The sequence below is a fragment of the Bos taurus genome, chromosome 6 (genome assembly GCF_002263795.3).
Source record: "Bos taurus isolate L1 Dominette 01449 registration number 42190680 breed Hereford chromosome 6, ARS-UCD2.0, whole genome shotgun sequence".
Classification (NCBI taxonomy): Eukaryota; Metazoa; Chordata; class Mammalia; order Artiodactyla; family Bovidae; genus Bos; species Bos taurus.
The window spans coordinates 90,869,167-90,891,139 of record NC_037333.1 but is presented as its reverse complement, the minus strand read 5'-3'; the positions used below and the strand labels follow the sequence as shown (position 1 = coordinate 90,891,139).

The following is a 21,973-nucleotide window of genomic DNA, read 5'->3' as shown; positions in this document are numbered from 1 at the left end:
TACAATCCACACTTTAAGGTTCATCTATTACTGGTCTTAGTAAATATAATCACCTATAACCCCCCATATCATATATTACCTATACCACTCATTTGTCATCGATCACACAGTTTTTTAAATTGATATTTACTGTTTCATATTTGTGGCTTTTCTAGTTAGAATGCAAATCCATCAAGGACAGACACTGGATCTTATCCTAGTATCCCATGAGACTAGCTTGGTTCCCTTCATAAAGTAGAGAGACAATAATGAGAACAAGTACAATCCTCCTTGTTCTTCTGCTTCCAAAACCATCAATGAACACGTAAGCAATATGCACTGAAAAGACCTGCATTCCTTCATTCATTCAGTACATAATTGCAGAGAACCTCCAATGAATAATTTAAAAGTTTTAGTGTACCACCTTTTACTTATTTACTCCACTGTCTAGAAATAAAGATTCTGACCTACAGCTAGCTGAGAATACCTGTATTTATTCCACTTATCTGAATCTATGCTAACTTCTGGGGAAATTATAGCTTTCTTAGGTTAAACATGATTTCTAAAACTAGGAAACAGTAGTATTTATTCATGTCTTAATGTAGACATGTGATGAGTCAATGGAAATTCTTTTTGATGATGTATAATTCTTATTTGCATCATTGCTTAAAGTCTGGAAAGATGTATACATCTATCCATCCATCCAGTATTTATTGAGTACCTTCCATATGCCAGGTGACATGCTAGGTGAAAGGTATGAGCTCTGAAAAAGACTGATAAGGTCCCTGTTCTTTGAGGGCTTATAATTGAATGAGACAAAACAGACATTAAAAAGTAAGCTAAGAAAGTATCAGAGCGTGAGAAATGCCAGAGAATTAAAATAAGGTCATGGATGTTCTAGATTGTTTGGTAAGAGAAGGGACTATTTAGATAAAATCCAAACGTCCAGAAGGAAGCACCAATGCAAAGAACAAGGGGAAAAACATTCCAAATAAAGAAAATTGCTAGTATAAAAGCCTCCGTGACTGGAGTATAGTGGCTGAGAGGGAAAATGTGAGATAAGGGTGGAGAAATCAGTAGCAACCAGATTACAGAGAACTTAGTAAAACAAGATACAGAATTGGATTTAATTCTAAATATAACTAAGTTATTGAAAGGTCCTATGCAGAAGAATGACATGACAACTTATGGATTTTTTTTAAATTTTATATTGGAGCATAGTTGATTAACAATATTGTGTTAGTTTCAAGTGTACAGTGATGTGATTCAAATTATTTTCCTAGTTAGATTATTACAGAATATTGAGCCCTGTTCCCTGTGCTATACTGTAGGTCCTTGTTGATTATCTGTTTTACATATAGTGGCTGGAGACTTCCCTGGTGGTTCAGTGGTTAAAACTGCAGTCCTACTGCAGGGGACGCAGGTTTGACATAGACAGCAGTGTGTACATGTCAATCCTGAACTTTGAATCTATCCCTTTCCCCTGGTAACCATAAGTTCCCATAAGTTTGTTCTCTTCTCTAAGTCTCTGAGTCTGTTTCTGTCTGGTAAGTAAGTTCACTTGCATCTTTTTTTTTAAGATTCTGCATATAAGCAATATCATATATTTGTCTTTGTCTGATGTACTTCACTTAGTATGATTATCTCCAGGTCTATCCATGTTACAGCAAACAGCATTATTTCATTCTTTTTTGTGGCTGAGCAATACTCCATTGTTATGTATATACCACATCTTTATCCATTCATCTGTCAATGGACATTTAAGTTGCTTCCTTGTTTTGGCTATTGTAAACAGCGCTACAGTGAACATTGTGGGTACATGTATCTTTCCAAATTAGAGTTTTCTCCAGATACATGCCCAGGAATGGGACTGTTGGGTCATATGGTAGTTCTCTTTTAGTTTTCTAAGGAACCTCCATATTGTTCTCCATAGTGGCTATCCCAGTTTACATTCCCACCAACAATGTAGGAGGGTTCCCTTCTCTCCACTCTCTCCACCATTTATTGTTTGTAGATTTTTTGATAATGGCCCTTCGGACTGGTGTAAGCTGATATCTCACTGCAGTTTTCATTTGCATTTCTCTAATAATTAGCAAAGTTAAACATCTATTCATGTGCCTCTTGCCCATTTGCATGTCTTCTTTGGAGAAATTTAGGACTTCTGCCCATCTGTGGATTGGGTTTTTCTTTTTTTTGTTGGCTATTGAGCTACATGAGATGTTTGCATATTTTGGAGTTAATTCCTTGTCAGTTTCTTTGTTTGCTAATATTTTCTCTCATTCTATGGGTTGTCTTTTTGTTTCATATATGGCTTCCTTTGATGTGCTGAAGTTTTTAAGTTTAATTATGTCCCATTTATTTTTTGTTTTTATTTCAATCACTCTAGGAGATGGTGTGAAAAAGATATTGCTGTAATTTATGTCAGAGTGTTTTGGCTTATGTTTTTCTCTAAGAGTTTTATAGTATCCAGTCTTAAATTTAGGTCTTTAAGCCATTTTGAGTTTATTTTTGTGTGTGGTGTTAAAGAATGCTCTAATTTATATTTTTACATGTAGCTGTCCAGTTTTCCCAACATCATTTGTTTGAAGAGACTGTCTTTCCTCTACTGTATAATCTTGCCTCCTTTACTGTAGATTAATTGACCACAAGTGAGTAAGTTTATTTCTGGGCTTTCTGTCCTGTTCCATAGATCTGTATTTCTGTTTTTGTGATGGTTAACATACTGTTTTGATTACTGTACCATTGTAGTATAGTCTGAAGTCAGGGAACCTGATTCCTACAGCTCTGTTTTTCCTTTTCAAGATTGCTTTGGCTATTTGAAGTCTTTTGTGTTGGAGCTCAGAACTCTCACATTTAAGGGAGAATCTCTACAATATAATTATTCTCTGGTTTGTGGGTTGCATTCCCAGGGCAATGGGATTTGATTTTTATCACAAGTCTGCCCTTCCTACTTATCTTGTTATGTTTCCATCTTTACGTCCTTGCTGTAGAAGATATTTTCTGGCAGTTCCAGTCTTTTTCACTGATGGTTGTTCCGCAGATAGTTGTGATTTTAGTGTGCTCATAAACGGAGGTGAGCTCAGGATCTGTCTACTCCACCATCTTGGCCACTATCCTCCAGAATGGATTTTTTTAAAACATGATCTAACTGTACAGTTTTTACAAACGATGTAATTTATATTCAATGACATAAACATGTTAAAAGTTAAATAACAGAAAAAGATATTTCATGTTAACAGTAACCAAAAGAGAGCTGAATAGTTGTAGCTACACTTAACAGACCAAACAAAACACTGTTAGTACAGGCAAAGAAAGATAGTTTATAATGATTCATTAAGTCGTAACAGTTAAACACAAGAATACAAAAAACTTTGGGAGGTGTCTATATTTCTGATGAAAGAGACGTTGAGCAGGCTCATGAATATAGCTGAGGAATTATCTAGCTGAATAAATGACAAGATGCTGAATGATAAAATCTATCTGCAGTATTTTTAAAACCACAATAAAACTCAACTCATATAAAATTTACATATTTTAACAGAATTAAAATGCAAGTATCAGAACTAGGAAGAAATAAATGTCTTTTTCCCCATCACAAAAATCCCAGGATATACAATGTTCAATATATTCTAACACAAATCCAATAGAACATGATCTGTTTCAGGAAAGGAAACTACCATATAAAATAGTATAAGTAAATAAATGTGTATCTGTGTGATTGTTTACTGGCTAACACGTGTTTATCTGAATATATGTGTGTAACATACCTATACAATACCAGTATTTTTCATTTCAGTATGGGATTCAGTGTAAAACAGACCCATCTTAAACCCTAGGTGTTTAATTATTGAGGCACCAAAATAACCTCAATGATGTCTTCAGCTAATTAAGACAGAGAGAACAAAAATCAGAAATCCAAATCAAGGAAAATGTTCTCTCCGGAAAGACAACACAACAAAGTTGTCAAGAAAATGGACCCCAGAACTAAGGATTAAGTCAGTATTCATAAAGCACTTCAAACAATGCCTGGCATATAGTTAATGCTATGTAATATTTAACTGTGAGAGGGCTGAGCACCGAAGAATTGATGCTTTTGAACTGTGGTGTTGGAGAAGACTCTTGAGAGTCCCTTGGACTGTAAGGAGATCCAACCAGTACATTCTGAAGATCAGCCCTGGGTGTTCTTTGGAAGGAATGATGCTCAAGCTGAAACCCCAGTACTTTGGCCACTTCGTGCGAAGAGTTGACTCATTGGAAAGGACTGTGATGCTGGGAGGGATTGGGGGCAGGAAGAGAAGGGGACGACAGAGGATAAGATGGCTGGATGGCATCACTGACTCGATGGACGTGAGTCTGAGTGAACTCTGGGAGTTGGTGATGGACAGGGAGGTCTGGCGTGCTGCAATTCATGGGGTCGCAAAGAGTCAGACACGACTGAGTGACTGAACTGAACTGAATATTTAACTAAAAATCAATTAAATGAGTAATAAATATTTTCTTACTAACAGTCCATTAATGGGCATCTCTACCTCAACTCTCCTACTGTGCTATATAGATAGCATCTTATTTGTGAAATTAGATACTAACAAAAATAAAATTATCACCATGTATCTGTTTATTGTTTAATGATGAACTGTCCAGTGCCTCTTCCATCCATGATGTCAAGACATTTCCCCAAAAATGTTTGGCATTTTTACTCACAGTCCAATTTTTATTCTACACAAACAGCTATGGGAGGGCTCCTCCATGTCATTGTCTCTCACACCCCTTTCCTTCATCAGAAGAAGGCCTTTTTGCTGGATGAAAGTCTTCCCAGTTCTATCAGTCTCTGCCTCACTTCACTCTCCTTTTGACTTTCCAGTTTCCCCACAGCTAAGTCTACTGACTTACCCACTTGCAAGCTTAGCTCTACCCCAGTCCTTAGAACAGACCAACCTGAGATTCAACAATCCAGAAATTTCTGCATCCCGAAGCAAAACTCATACACTGTTCTGATGACGGAGCCCCTGCATACGAGGTTCCAAGTTTTACATGTGTTCAGTTTACAAATATGGGCTTTTATCTTGGCCTCTATGCCAACTTTTAGGCCAGTTCCTGCCAGGTACACTAGTCTAACCCTAGTGTGGAAGCCCTACCTTTCCCTGGACCATTCCTACATTGCTGCAGCCAGGCTGACTATGAAAAGACCCCCCCAGATATTTTCCTAGGTCCCAAGTACCACCTGCATCTGGATGCCTGCATTTAGAATAGTATTTAATTTTGTATCTCCTGTTGTCAATCACTTGCCAAGAATACAACCAGACTATTTGTCTTTTGAATACTGGTGAATTTCTAACACATGTTATATAAAAGGGTATTACCTATTTCTTACTAATAATGTCTGCTGTGAATAATCAGCCAAGCATTACTGAATGCTAAAATAAGAAACCAAGTTTTGACCCTATTTGCCCAGCTGAAAGTGTGCTTATTTTAGTTATCAATGTTACCAGCTCTAAGGCTATCACATTTTTGCCTCTGCTTTGCATGTGACATTCTCTTAGAGCTGTACCCATCTTAAACCAATCTCTGTTTCCATTCTGTTCTCCTAAGGTCTGTCTTTACTTATGCCCCTATTTTAAATTTATTTCCTCAAAAAGCTTTTAACCCTACTATAGCTACAAATCCTTTTCTTACTCCATTCTCGATCCTATGATGTTTTCATTCAGGGATGGACTGTAGTACATGAAACTTGTTTACTAACATACAAGAAATCAGATATTCAAATACATAGTGTTTAACCTAGAAATAATTATGTTGGAGGTTATTCACTTATTTTAGTGATGTTAATGAATAATTGGAGCACTTCTAGAATTCCTTGAAACTTGCCAGTTCCATGTCTTTGACCTTCTCCAGAAGACCAAACCTATTACTTGGTACTATTTGATCAAACACTCCGCTATTTGATCAAATACTGCAGTGCTTGGCGAAATTATTGTTTCCAAAAATTAAATTTACCTCCAAAGGAGGAGAAATTGCTATTACTAAGGACATTTTTTAAATTGCTGAGCCTCTGAAAGTATTACCAAAATTTAAAATGTTAAGAGAAAAGCAACATAGTTAAAATAAATGGATGAAAACCTAACACTATTATCTAATCTTTAAAATTACTCTTCCACATATAAAATAATTTCCTATCTTCTTACAGATTATAGAAATAAAATGAGAACATATATGACATCGCTGAAACCCATAAAAAGTGTAAAAAGTGAATAAAAGTAAGATTTCCTATTTATGCCTTACTGATGCAAATTTAAATGGATTTGAAACAAATATTAAGGCTTACTCATTTTAAAACTGTATTTAGGCATAAAACATTAATATAAATTAATTTTAATGGACACAAATGTATAGATATATTTGTAAGAACAATAAAATAAAGGAGAGATGGATCTGTGCAACACATAGTTTAAAAAAAAACCAAAAATGTATTTAGGACTCTGATTTGAGTTTAAGTTGACATTTTGCAGGAAGTGCAAGAATATAAGTTCCTTTTTTTAAAGTAATTCTACTTGCAATCAAGTTATCTTTTTCGAGAAACTGTTCATCTTTTAGAAAGTGAAACCTAACTCACTCTTATTGAAACAAAGGAGGGAGAGGGAAATTCCGTACCTCAGAAGCCACAATAAATATAAACAATATCTTCGATTCTGCAGTGTGGGACTTCCCCAAAGAACAGACTGCAGGTTTTGCCAAGTCAACTGTACTGTCATCCAATCAGAGTTAGAGAGGGAAAGTGCCTTTGCAAATATATACTGCATCTGAGATCGATGTTTTCTGAGACACTCCTCAACTGTTCAGGCAGTCTGAGCCTACTGCAGAAGTACCTTCAGTTGCAGCACCATGAACAAAAGCGGTTTTCTTATTTTCTGCCTTATCCTTCTGACTCTGAGTCAAGGTAAGGAACATCAAGGGATACTTAATTTATAAGAACAGAAATAGGACTAGGGTATAGATTTTTGAAGTACAGAAATAATGTATTTGCAAAAGTTTTACAGCCTGCCTAAAAATGAAGGGTAAATGAACAGAGATTGCTTCTGATCAGAGCTTATTATCAGAGAAGCAAGTGGAATAAAAGAAGAGAGGAGGAGGAAGGTGGGAGTGGAAAAGAAAGAGGGATATACAGAGAAAATACGAGGGAAGGAAGAGAAAGAGAAAGAGACAGGTATCTCCTTAGTTAACTTAAGTGTAATTAACTATATGACTGGGGCTCAATGTATCTTACAATCAACAAGTTACAATTCCATTCTTTCAGGGAATCAACTAATTAAATCAAACAGAGCTGTATGATCACAGATTGACTATGTGATTACACATGGAGGCAGAGGTTCTGCTAAGTACTACCAAATCCACATTAAATGCCTAAAATGAAAACTGTGCTAATGTCCTCTGCTATACATCTGTCTCTTTTCCTGCAGGTGTACCTCTCTCTAGGAATACACGCTGTTCCTGCATCGAGATCAGTAATGGATCTGTTAATCCAAGGTCCTTAGAAAAACTTGAAGTCATTCCTGCAAGTCAATCCTGCCCACGTGTCGAGATTATGTGAGTAAAACCTAATGATCATCTCCCTGGCTGTAATCAAACAATAAATATGTGATGATTATTCCAAACATCAGTAAAGGGTTTATGTTGATCCTAAGACTTCCATAGAGCAAAGAGAAACATCTAAAGTGAAACCTAAATGCCTGACTTTAAAACTATATATTCCATCTGTTTTATTGGCCCAACATTGTTTTAAATATTTTCACTCTTTTTTACTCCTACAGTGCCACAATGAAAAAGAATGGGGAGAAAAGATGTCTGAATCCAGAATCTAAGACCATCAAGAATTTACTGAAAGCAATTAACAAGCAAAGGTAGGTTTGCTATTGCTTTCAGAAGAACTGCTTTTTAAGAAATTTCAATTTTGGGAAGTTAGAAATATTTGCATTGGGCTTTCTGGTGGAATTCTTGGCTTAAAACGGTGTTACCACCATGCTTCCACTACCTCCATCTGCTTCTATACTTCAGGTGTCATCTTGTTTGGTATCAAAAGTTACTCTAATTACCTGTCTGGAAGTGTCATTAGGCCACTTCAACCTTGAAGCGGAGCTATAACAATGCAAGCAAAGATAAATTTCCCATAAGCTTTTCCTGGCCTTAAAAAAGCATCCTGTGTAACCCACAATGATTGTCTCACCACATTTCATCTAAGGACCTAGGATTACCTATGAACTCAGTATGTTCCTAGCAGAATTTAGACTGGACTCATTAGAGTCTCTTACACCCTCTTTCTCTTCTTACAGGACTAAAAGATCTCCTCGAACACGGAAAGAGGCATAATCACTGCACTACTGATAAGGATGGACCAGAGAGAAGCTACCTCTACAACTGTTTCCCTGTGTACAGTATATGTCAAGCCCTAATTGTCCGTGGACTTCGGTTTTCCTAAAAGGTGACCAAGCCAGTCACCATATCAGCTGCTACTACTCCTGCAAGGGAAAGGGTGGCTCATCACCCTGAGCTGTTCAGTAGTAACTCTGCCCTGGCACTATAACTGTAAGCTACACCGAGGCACTACGTTCTCAGTCAATGTGCTAAGTCCCAGCCTTGCTACTGACAGTTTCCTCCCCTTTCCAATCTTTCTAGGTAATTAAGGGATCTTTCCAGCTCTGGGCTTATTAGAGACCTTAGGATCTCAAATAACTAAGAGATATTCAAACCAATAACACAATCTGCTTTTTAAAGAAAGATCTTTACTGCAGGGGCTTCCACTGCCACCCCTCCAAGGGGCCCATATTCTTTCAGGTGTTATGTACATAGTTCCAAATATATAGAAGCAGCCAGAAATATTTGGAAATGTAGGTGAAAACTGTAGTACTTAGTCAAAAACTATACAAAGTAGAATTCTTAAGGATATATGTTTTTTATACGATTTTCAGTGTTCATGGAATAACTTGTATACAACTATTAACTTGTGTAATTATTGCAATGGAATAAATTTTTAAATTTAGATACATGTTCTGCATGCTATGTAAGACAAATATGCTAAATGATTTCCAAAATAAAAGTAATGTTCTCTCCTAGAAAAACTAAGAAAGATTATGCAATTGTTTAGAAACCAAAAACATAATAAATAATTATAACTAAGATGAAGTGTCTGGTGGATCATTTGACTGGGACATTTATTTCATAAAAAGCATACATCGGAGAATCCACAGCCAAAGAAGCCGGGGTGGGTGGAGGACAAATTAGTTTGAGGATTACCACATTCCTTCCAACTATAGTCTCATCATACAGGATTGGAAGGCCCATCATACAGGATTCTTCCAGGGCTTATGTGGCAAAGCAGAGCTTGGCCTAAGCTTCAGATCCTTAAGAGTGAACTTTCTATGAGACATTTGCAACCTGATAACATCAAACTCCAAAATATCTTAAATTAATGCCTCTTTCCCCTGCGCCCAGATCTATTTCTCCTCCTCTATTTTACACCCTAGATGAACAGCAGCAGCATCCATTCAGCTCCCAAAACCAGACTTTTCTGAGTACTTCTACACTGCTTCTCCCTCACCTCCCATATCCAATCAGTCACTGAGAAGGTATTTGCAAAGCATTTAGTTGGCACATTATTAGTATCTGAAAAGGAAAGGACAGACAACTAGCTGAAAAACAGGAAACAAATGAACAGGATTCCAGAAAAGAAAAAAACACAATCCCTTAACATATGAAAAGATGCTCAATTTCATTAGTAATCAGGGACACATACATTCAAATTATTATGGTATACCATTTCATGCCACCAAATTAGAAAAAAACTTTATGTTGGGTAATATCAAGTATCAGGAAGGTATCTAGAGTAAAGAGATAACTCCACTTTTGATGAAAGAGAAAACAGCTATGACTACCCTGAAAACCAGTTTGTTATTATTTCATACAATTTAACATGTGCACACTCTATGCTCTACCAATTCAACTACTACGTAGACACCGCCGATAAATTCTTATATAGGATATACAGAGAGAATGTTCTAGCAACACTGTTTACAATAGTAAAACTCTGTATATAAAGCCACATGTTCATAAATAGAATGGATAAGTAAACTAGAGTATTTTAATTCAATGGAATATTATACAGTGTGAAAATAAATGAAGTACAACTATACACATAAACATGGATGAATTTCAAAAACAATCTTGCACAAAAGAAGCTTGCCACAGAAAAGTACATGCAGCATGGTTCCATTTACTATATAAAGTTTTAAAACAGGGAAAGTAAACACTGACAAAGACTCCTGAACACACAAGTTCCAACTACGTGGTTCCACTTACATCGAAATTTCTTTCAATACGTACTACAGTACTACATGATTTGCAGTTGGTTAAATCCCCAGATGCGGAACCACAGATATGGAGGTGGTGGTGGTGGTGGTTTAGTCGCTAAGTCGTGTCTGACTCTTGCAACCCCATGCCAGGCTCCTCTGTCCATGGGATTCTCCAGGAAAGAATACTGGAGTGAGTTGCCATTTCCTTCTCCAACAGATATGAAGAGTCAACTATAAAGTTACATATGGATTTTTGACTTGGGTGGGGAAGAGGGTCAGCGCCCCCATCCTTATGCTGTGCAAGGGTCAGCACCCCAATCCCTATGTTGTGCAAGGGTCAACTGTAGAGACATATACGATGAAGACAAATACAAAGGAATGATTTCCATAAAGTTCAGGATGGTGATTATTTCAGGAGGTGAGAAGGAAATGAAACCAGGGAATAGCACATAAGGGGCTTCTGGACTATAGTAAAGTTTTATTTTTCACCTAAATAATGGGTACATGAGAATTTGTTCTTTAATCTGTACCTACACATTTAATTTTTAAATACATGCTCTATTTTACACTTAATAAACCAAAACAAACTAGCAAAGAAACAAAGAACTTCAGAATATTACCAACTCTGAGATGTCTTCACGAACATCAAGCAACTTCACATAGCAAAAATGACAGAATAAGAGAGCTATCGCTGGGGATGTAATGTACAGCAGAACGACTGTAGTTAATAATGCTGTACTGCATATGTGAAAGTTATGCAAGAGAGTAAATGGTAAAGGTTCTCATCACAAGGAAAAAAACTGTAACCATGTGACAGTTACTAACTAGACTTATTGAGGTGACATGACGATCGATCATTCCACAATATATACAAATACTGAACCATTTGGTTCTAAACCTGAAACTAATATGATAGTACCAGTTCAGTATGTCAACTGTACCCAATGAAGGAAACTTAAAAGATAGATAAAAATCTAATGCAGAGAAAGCACAAACACTAACACCATATTACATGGCCCTTAGTATGAAAACCTTAGGGGATCACAGCAAAATCGAAGTGGCAGAATTTCTCCTTCCTGCCCTCTCATTTTCTTTTTCTTCCTGACCCCATGAATTTACACAAAAGATCACCTATTTTATTCTCAACCAACTGCCAACTACTTTTCAGGAAGGTATTAACCAACAGAGCTTTAAATTGTTCTCTGTTCAAAGGCAGGGCATTCGTTTAACAAACATTTATCCCCATTATATACCCAGGTTAAAAGAAATTACTACTCTGTGAAGTTTATAATTTACTATTAATGACAGAAACAAAGGTAAATAAATCTGAACTGAAAAAACCCCAAATGTACAAAGAAAATAGAGGAAATCAGGGAAGCCTTTCCTGGGAAAGTGATGGCAATCTGAAATTTGAAAGACATGTATGTATCTGATAGGTAGAAAAATAAAAGTGAATTCTAGTAAAGGAAAGAGCATGTACAAAGACACAGGTGTGAAACAGCATAGTGTATTCAGTCTGGAAGAATGGAAGTTTAAATGGATATTGTGAGAAATGATTTTGAGGAGACAGACAGGAATTAGATCATGAAAAATTCTTTCTAAGTATGCCATCATTATCAGTACATATTTATAAACTATATACATATTATAAAACATACATGAAAAAATGTTCAAGACTGCTAGACTATGTTGTAGTAACAAAGCTCTCAAAATATTAAATACGCACCGCAATAAAAATTTATTTCTTGTTCAAACCAAGTTCCATGCAGTTGGGCAGGGCCTCTACACCAACTCAAGAACAGTCTCCCTCAATCTCAGTTGAGAGTCGCGATGACAGGAAGAGAAGGATGGAAGTGACATCTTGGCTCTTAAATGCTATACAGTCTACACCGCCTTGTCCAGAACAAGGGACTCCCTTACTTAATTGCCATGAGGGATATAAATTTGGAAGGGAATGTGTACTTGTCTCTTACACAAATAGAAAAAAATTTAATGAGATTTTTAAAAATTATAAGCCAGAAAACAAGGCTCATGCAGAACTCTAGTTCAGGAAGAGAAATCTATGAAGATATTTTAAAAAATAAGTCTCTATTCTTAGGGAAGTTAAGAGGTGAAAAAAGAACGTCTTTTCTAAGCAGAAAGCTGATGTAAGTAAAATTTGATGTACACAGTGAACAAAATGGACGTATCTACCGTATTACAGTCACGTTGTAAATCTCAGGGAGAGAATCTCTTTTTTTGGCAGGGGGAGGGAATATATGGCCTACAATGACCAATATGTTGCAACCTGATTTAAGAACACTGGCTTCCTATAAAGAAGGGAAAATGGGAAAGGGAAAAGTAATTGTAATTTTGCCTCTTAATTTTCTTTGTCAAACCATATTTGGTTAATTCATGTCCCATATCTAGACCTTGATAACTGATTAACACTGTTCTCCCTCCATTCAGAGCCTGGCTGAAACCTCAATAAAGCAGTAAGAATATAATATTTAGTAAGTCATTACAGCTTGTATGGACCTCTGTTTTCTCAAATAAAAGAGCAGTAGAAATCCTCCATAAATGTTGCTAAGACAACAAACTATCAAGAGCTAATTAAAATACTATTTCTACATTACTTTGCTGACAAAAGTCTGTCTAGTCAAAGCTACGGTTTTTCCAGTAGTCAGGTATGGATGTGAGAGTTGGACCATAAAGAAAGCTGAACACTGAAGAACTGATGCTTTTGAACTGTGGTGTTGGAGAAAACTCTTGGACTGAAAGGAGATCAAACCAGTTAATCCTAAAAGAAATCAGTCCTGAATATTCATTGGAACAACTGATGTTGAAGCTCCAATACCATAGTCACCTGATGCAAAGAACTGACTCCTTCGAAAAGACCCTGATGCTGGGAAAGATTGAAGGCAGGAGGAGAAGGGACAACAGAGGATGAGATGGTTGGATGGCATCACTGACTCGAGGGACATGAGTTTGAGCAAGCTCCGGGAGATGGTGAAGGACAGGGAAGCCTGGCATGCTGCAGTCTATGGGGTCACAAAGAATCAGGCACAACTGAATGACTGAACGACATGATAGGATTATATATGATTTTTTAAAATTTTATTTTCCAAGTTTCCTATAAGAACATGTTTACTGTTTTTATTTAATTATAATAGGAGGGGAAAAGTTAAGCAATTTTCAAAGACACTGAATTTTAAGCATCAGTCTTAAAGGACTAAGATTTATGCTGTCAGAGACCTTTATGAAACTAATCATCTCTGAAAAAAGATCTGAACTGAAAACAGAGTCATATAGATACCAGAATTTCTTTCTCCATGCTAGACTAAAACTTAACAGCTCGTGTTAAAAATCACCAACCTATTAGTGAATGTATTTTGGATCATCATATAATAATGTATGGTGATCCAAATGTATTTGTTATCAGTCTCCTTGCTTAACCTCTTGCCTGCTACAGGTTATTCACTATACAAATCATTGCCATATTTATAAAAAATTAATATAATTATATTTCTCCCCTGGTTTCATCCTTCCAATACCATTCCACCACACTTGACATGAAATCCAAAATTCATCATGGTCTGTAAGGCTCTGCATAACTCTCCTGCCTCATTCCTGCCACTTTCCACCTCTACCTTTCTACTTCAGCCATACCAGCCTCCTATACTTCTCAAATACAGCAAGCATATTCCCATCACTTCCACAGCATTCCACAAGCATTCCACAAGAACACTGGAGTGGGTTGCCATGCCCTCCTGCTGGGGATCTTCCCAACCCAGGGATTAAACCCAGGTCTCCTGCACTGCAGGCAGATTCTTTATCACTAGTGCCACCTCAGTTCAGTTCAGTTCAGTTCAGTTGCTCAGTCGTGTCTGACTCTTTGCGACCCCACGAATCGCAGCACGCCAGGCCTCCCTGTCCATCACCAACTCCTGGAGTTCACTCAGACTCACGTCCATCGAGTCAGTGATGCCATCCAGCCATCTCATCCTCTGTCGTCCCCTTCTCCTCCTGCCCTCAATCCCTCCCAGCATCAGAGTCTTTTCCAATGAGTCAACTCTTCTCACGAGGTGGCCAAAGTATTGGAGTTTCAGCTTCAGCATCATTCCTTCCAAAGAAATCCCAGGGCTGATCTCCTTCAGAATGGACTGGTTGGATCTCCTTGCAGTCCAAGGGACTCTCAAGAGTCTTCTCCAACACCACAGTTCAAAAGCATCACTTCTTTGGCACTCAGCCTTCTTCACAGTCCAACCCTCACATCCATACATGACCACAGGAAAAACTATAGCCTTGACTAGATGGACCTTTGTTGGCAAAGTAATGTCTCTGCTTTTGAATATGCTATCTAGGTTGGTCATAACTTTCTTTCCAAGGAGTAAGCATCTTTTAATTTCAACCTGGGAAGCCCCAAATACAGGAGCATCCCTGGGTGGGACACTCTTAAACCTTAGGAGAAAGTCAACTTAGAAATAAAGAGAAGCTTACTAGTTTTGTTGAATCATCACAGGCACAGAAGGCATGACAACCTTCTCCCATTACAATATCCACTATGTGTACTGGCAAACTGTTTACTAAACTATGAGAGGCCCCAACTGGAAACAGAATTAGGGTTAGGTTTTAAGCAGTGGCTTACATGACTTTCAAAAATAAGTGTGCTTTAAAACTAAATTTAATGCTCTAACAGCACCAAAAGCTGTTAAGAGTAGGGGAAATCCATGCTCCTCACAGGGTTTCATTCTGAAAGACACTTATTTCAAAACCAAAAATAACTTGTCTTATTTTCACTTGTGATAGAGACAAGCATGTTGTTTACATATAATGCAACATTTTCCCAGTTTGTTCAAATTTAATTAGAGCCAGAACAACATGGCCATCTCATTTCCTAGGCTCAGATGCAAGAGAAAAATTCCCTTACTTTTACTTTAGTTACTGCTGCTGCTGCTGCTAGTTGCTTCAGTCGTGTCCGACTCTGTGCAACCCCAGAGACGGCAGCCCACCAGGCTCCCCCGTCCCTGGGATTCTCCAGGCAAGAACACTGGAGTGGGTTGCCATTTCCTTCTCCAATGCATGCAAGTGAAAAGTGAAAGTGAAGTCGCTCAGTCATGTCCAACTCTTAGCGACCCCGTGGACTGCAGCCCACCAGGCAAGAGTACTGGCGACTTCAGTTACTACAGAATAGGAAAAGAGGACAAAAGGAGAAATTGAAGAAAGTTTAACATCAATCTCATCTTAAGGAGAGTTAAAGAGTCTGTCCAACTCCATCATTCCCAGAAGACTTTTACCTTGGTATGTGTGGTTTTCAAGGCTCAACAGTTTCCTAAAATTATAAGCAAAACATACAAATGCACACATATAGGGAGCCTTTACCAGACTGTCAGAGAGCTCAACAACCTCCAAATGGCTAAAATCCATGAGTGTACTAATTCATTCAAGACCTTGAACAGACCATTTCAGTTTGCAGAACATTCACTTCAGGCCACAGGGACATCAATATACACACTTCAATCTGGGTAATCTTACATGCAAATGACTCTGGACATATTTGGCAGTCTAGGGATTTAGAAACCTGAGCTGACTTCAAGATCTGGCCCTAAAGGAGATATAAATAGTCATTATTTCCAAGGTATTCCTAGAATTTCAAGACTATCTGAACTATTAACCATAATACCACCTTTTTAAAAAACTTCTAGAACCACTGAGGGCACAAACTTGCTGTTAGAAATTAAAGACATCCTTCAGATTACTATATGAGACTAAATGGATTCCTGGCATATTCTCAACTCAATCAAATTCAACTTAACGAACTGTGCACCTACTATCTTCAAGATCCAATGAGGCAACAAAGACAACATGATATCTGACCTTAAAATTTTTATACTCCAGTGGGAAAAAAGCACATATATAAACCAAATATCACCAGCAATCAAAGGTAGGAAACACTAATGTTTAGATAACTGGTATTATAAATAATGCTGATGAAAAAAGAAATCTATTATGTTGGAAGTGATAAACATCTTACATACAGTTAGTAGAAATATCTTGTGTTAAATTCAAAGGAACATGTAAGTTATCACTAAAACACTACAGGGATACATATTAACTTTCCTCAGGATAAAAGAATGCTTATATTATTACAATCACAGGAGATATAAAGAGATCAAAGTCATATTCTGCCTATATGAATAAGGGTAAAATTGAGACTAAATCATGAATGTGCCATTCTAAATTGTGTAGGTAACTGGACTTCTCATCTTGTTAATTTTGTTTTATTAAGAAAAGCCCACATAGTAACGAAGTCAACCATAAACAGAGGCAGAACAATATGTAGTCTAGCTTGGTTGTTGTTTATTTGCTAAGTCATGTCAGACTCATTTGTGACTCTATGGACAGTAGCCTGTCAGGCTCCTCTGTCTATGGAATTCTGGAGTGGGTTGCCAGGCAAGAACACTGGAGTGGGTTGCCATTTCCTTCTTCAGGGGATCTTCCTGACCAAGGGATCAAACCCACATCTCCTGCAATGACAAGTGGATTCTTTACCACTCAGCCACCTGGGAAGCCTAACCTAGCCAGATCCACCTTATAGTGGTACCTGGAAGGCGTTTGGGAAGCTTCTATACAACAAACAAAGAGAGTCTTGTTAAAAGGGAAACTGAGGCACACACATTCATATTTTTCAAAAGTCTATTTGAGCAAACATTAATTCAAATCAAGCAGCACCAAACCAAAGCTGGTTAGAAACACTCCATTGACAGGAGCTAGGGCTGAGGTTTTTACAGAGAAGATGCAGAAGCAAAGCAAGGAAAGTATTCGATTGACCACAGCTTAAACAGCTGCCTTACTTGGGAAAACCTAGTTGACTGGTTTTCATTTTTTCAGATTCAAGTGTACTGACTCTGGTTTTAGTTTGCTGGTTTAGGCTACCAAGGCACTAAAGCCACCTCAATCTAACGGCCTCCTTGTTTAATTACCTTAACAATTCATTTTAAAAATTTTGATTACAGTCATAAGAGTAAGTATTTATGCTATTGAATTTAGATCATGCAGATCAATTATACCTCCTGATGACTAATAGGTACAAAAAAATGAAATGCATGTGGATCTACATTGTCTCACTCTAACTGATGCTCATCATCACTCAGAAGGAATTCTAAAGGGAGCAGGATAAGACAGTCAACATAATAAATTCTAAACTAAGTTTAAGAGCTACTGAGGAAAAGGAAAGACGACCTAGGGCTGTGGTGTGTTCAGGGAAGATTTGACAAAGAAAACAGAATTCTAAGTGAAATTCTTATTGAGGAGCTTGCTGAAGTTCAGCCTGGTCAAGAAGCAAGAATCACAGCATTAGCACTGTAGACAGCCACCATTCATATACACACAAAGACCTCTGTAAATAGCTCACCATACTTTAGGACTAAGTAAAACAATTATTTAGCTTGCAGGGAAAGAATGGATTGAGATAGAAAATAAAATTCCAAGTCAAAGACCATCATTTACTGAAGTATCTCATCTGTGTTTTAGAACATAAAAACAGAACCTAATTAAATTGGAATTATACATTTTGGTAGAAACAGAATTATGAGTAATAACACAATGCATTACATCTAACTAAATGACTCAAAATAAAAATTCACCTAACAAAATTGTAAAGTAACTATACTCCAATTTAAAAAATTCACAATTAAAGTAATAAATGAATTTTCACAAATTACACATCAGCAACCACAAAGCCTGACTAACAAATACCACAAATACCAGAGGAGAAAAGACAGACAAGATATATTCACAGTGACAGACACTATAACATTAGTTGAAATGTTAGATCATAATTTTCAACTGGGAGCACATACCAGGAGAAATATATTTGAATCTTGGAATGAGTAGCAAATACAGTTTGAAACACCCAATTTTGTAATCTGGAAATCAGCAACATTACTTTTTTAATAAAAACTACAAAAAAAAAACAAAGTTTATACAATCATCTTGGCTTGCTGTAGAAATTCTCAAAGATAGGATAAGGAAGTTTTCAGAGTAAGCCTTAGCATAAATGCTATATATTAATATTTGCTTCCTACTAACATAACAGGCATTGTTTGTTTCAAGAGAGTATATGTTTTATTTTAAAATCAAGTTTGAAATTTTGGGTACTATAGTACAATACAAAAGGTGCTCTTAGTTCCCCAAAGCTAACTTCTGTCACATCTGCTACTTCCTCTATTTCAAGACTTCCAGATCCTCTTGAGCCTGCAAGGTGTAAACCAAGAACATTTTCAAAATTATACCACTTAGATTCTGACTTGAGGTACCAACAAGTGATGGAATTAAAAGGGAATGGTTTTAGGTTATGGGCTGCTGCTAAGTCACTTCAGTAGTATCCAACTCTGTGCGACCCCAGAGATGTCAGCCCACCAGGATCCCCCACCCCTGGGATTCTCCAGGCAAGAACACTGGAGTGGGTCGCCATTTCCTTCTCCAATGCATGAAAGTGAAAAGTGAAAGTGAAGCTGCTCAGTCGTGTCCGACTCTTAGCGACCCCATGGACCACAGCCTACCAGGCTCCTCCGTCCATGGGATTTTTCAGGCAAGAGTACTGGAGTGGGGTGCCATTGCCTTCTCCGTGGTTATGGGCACTGACATGCAAAAGAAAATATTCACTTATTTCCCATATAAATTTAGTATATATTGCAAAGGATGCAATCTAATCTCATTTTGAGAAAAGAAATTCAAAAGTAATATCTGGAATTCAACTTTAATTCAGATCTCTAAGATAACTTCCTGAAATTCATTTTGGATAAAATTTATCCTAACATACATGAGCACACTTTGTATGTCATTCTACTTGTCTTGACCTACATTTATAAAGTCATGTCAGGTCACTAGTTGACCACAACACAAGTAAACAAATTTCAGTGACTACATATAACAAAGAATACCCACTTTGCAAAAATACTTGGTAAAGAAACAAATGGATGGTTTCAGTCATCAAGTGAGAGAATTAGATTTTCAGAGTTCCTACTATACTCAGAATGTCTAGTTTTCAACAAGAAAGGCATACAAAGAAACACAAAACACAAAATACAGCCCTTTCAAAAAGGAAGAACTGACGAAAAACCATTCCTGAAGAAACCCAGACATTCATGGGACTTACTAGACAAAGATTTTAAATCAACCACCTTAAAATATGCTCAAAGAGCTAAAGGAAATCATGTACAAAGAATAAAAGGAAACTGGGAAAAATGCTGTGTGAAGAAAATGAGTGTATCAATAGAGACAGAAATTACAAAAAGGAGCCAAATACAAATTCTGGAGCTGAAAAGTAAAAAACTGAAATGAAAAATTCACTAGAGGGGTTTATCAGCATTTTTGAGCCAGCAGAAGAAAGACTTAGCAAATTTGAAAGTAAGTCAATTGAAATTACTGCATCTGAGGAGCAAGAAAAAAAAAAGAATGGAAAAAAGTGAACAGAGCCTAAGGGACCTATGGAATACCATAAAATAAAGTAATACAACGCAAGTCCCAGAAGGAGAAAAGAGAAAGGGATAGAAAGAGTATTTGTAGAAATAATGACCAAAAATTTCCCAAATCTAGCAGAACACATGAGTCTACACATCCAAGAAGTTCAGTGCACTTCAAGCAGGATAAACTGAAAGAGATAGATAATAATCAAATTCTCACCAATGAGAGAGAATCTTGAAAGCACTGAGAAGTGATTCATCATATACAAAGTATCATTAATAAGATTAATAGTCAACTTCTCATCAAAAGCCATGGAGACCAGAATGCTGAGAGGTGACGTATTTTAAATTCTGAAAGAAAAAAAATTCTGTCAATCAAAAATTCTAAATCTGGCAAAACTATCTTTTAAGAATGAAGGAGAAATAAAAGCATTTCCAGATAACAGAAACTACGGGAGTTCACTGCTATTAGACTCGCCTGACAAGAAATGCTAAAGGGAGTCCTTCAGACCAAAGAGAAAGGACACTAGACAATGAACTGAAACTATGACAAAACAGAGAACACTGGCAAAAGTGATTACATAGCGAAGAAGAGAGAAGAGGAGCAGTGGAGTCACCACCACCTAAACTATAGTGCTGGAGAGGCAAGCCACATGGAGGAGTCTTCAGGAGCCATTTAACAGCCAGGACTATACCGCTGAAGAAAGAAGTTACACGGATAAGACCTGTGATGTCATTTTGGACATCCAGTCCAGTAAAGCCTTCAGATGACTCTAGCCCCAGTCGCTGATTGCAACAGAGAAAAATCACTAACAAACTTCGGTGGGAAAGTTAGGTATTAATTTAGAGATCAAGTAACTTAAATTCACACTATATCAGGCAATAATTCATAGTTTGAAACAATCAATTATGGACAATCTCTATTTTATAGAAATAAAAATCAGTATTTTATAATAATGAAACACTTCTAAATCATTAAAAGCATAAAAACTAAGAAAAAAACATTGAGCCTGATGAAATATATATGAGGATGGAGGGTCAATGAAACTCTCATTCACTCACTAACAGTGGAAGCATAAATTGGTATGACTTCTTAAACTGAATATATATACACACTATGAACTAGCAATTCCACTCCCAATGATGCACTCAAGAGAAATGCATATACGTGTGGACCAAAAGATGCACACAAGAATGCTCATAACACCAAATGGGAAACAATCAAAATGTCCGTCAACTGGATGTACACCCCATTGTAAGTCATACAACAGAATATTATAAAAAATAAAATGAACAAACTCCTCCACACATAACATGAATGAATCTCAAAAATATAATATTTAGAGAAAGAAATAAGGCACTAAAAACATATCATATAATGCCATTTATATAGTTCAAAAATAGACAAAACTCACCTAAGATACAAGTTACCTTTGGGGAAGCTGGGAAGGGTACTGTCATACTACTGACACTCTGTTAAAAGTCACTGAGCCATACCGGTACACTCTTCTATATATATATATATATATATTTTTTTTTTCCTCCAGTATGTATGTTGTATTATTCAGCCAAAGCTGTCATAACAAAAGATCACACACTGAGCAGCTTAAGCAATAGAAATTTATTTTCTCACAAATCTGGATACTGGAAGTCCAAGACCAAGGAGTCGTAGGGTTGGCTTCTTCTGAAATTTCTCTCCTTAGCTTGCTGATGGCCATCTCCTCCTCGTGTCTTCTTCACGTGGTCTTTCCTGTACCTCTCTGCATCCTCATCTCTTCTAATAAGGACACTAGTCATAATGGTTTAGGAACCATCCTAATGATCCCATTTTAAATTAATTATCTCTTTAAAGATCCTATCTCTAAATAAAGTCACATTCTGAGGTACTGGCAGTTAGAACTTCAACATATGAATTTTCAGGGACACAATTCAGCTCATATAACATGTCACACTTTGAAAAAATTATGCAAGAAATGAAGGCAACAAAATATAAAAAGCAAGTATTTTAACTACAAATGGATTAGATCTTCCTATTCAAAGTCTGTAAAGAAATGACATACATTTATAATGTTAATATCCTGACTCCACTTGACAACTGTTCCTCACAATATAGATGATGCAGAAATTAAGCCAATACAAACTAAAATGTCAATAAGTAAAAAAAAAAAAAAAAAACTGAAATAAGCTCTGATCTTGAGTTTCATACAT

At 36.8% G+C, this 21,973-nt stretch overlaps 2 protein-coding genes across 11 annotated transcripts in view; one reads left to right on the top strand and one right to left on the bottom strand.

Annotated features, from left to right (window-relative positions):
* The window catches only part of ART3 (ADP-ribosyltransferase 3 (inactive)), a 143,819-nt gene that overhangs the window by 116,856 nt on the left and 4,990 nt on the right, over positions 1-21,973 (bottom strand).
* Positions 6,795-9,147, top strand: CXCL10 (C-X-C motif chemokine ligand 10). The gene is given in 4 exon segments (NM_001046551.2): positions 6,795-6,913; positions 7,434-7,560; positions 7,785-7,874; positions 8,304-9,147. Coding segments are annotated over 4 exon segments (309 nt in total). The 5' UTR covers positions 6,795-6,858; the 3' UTR covers positions 8,341-9,147.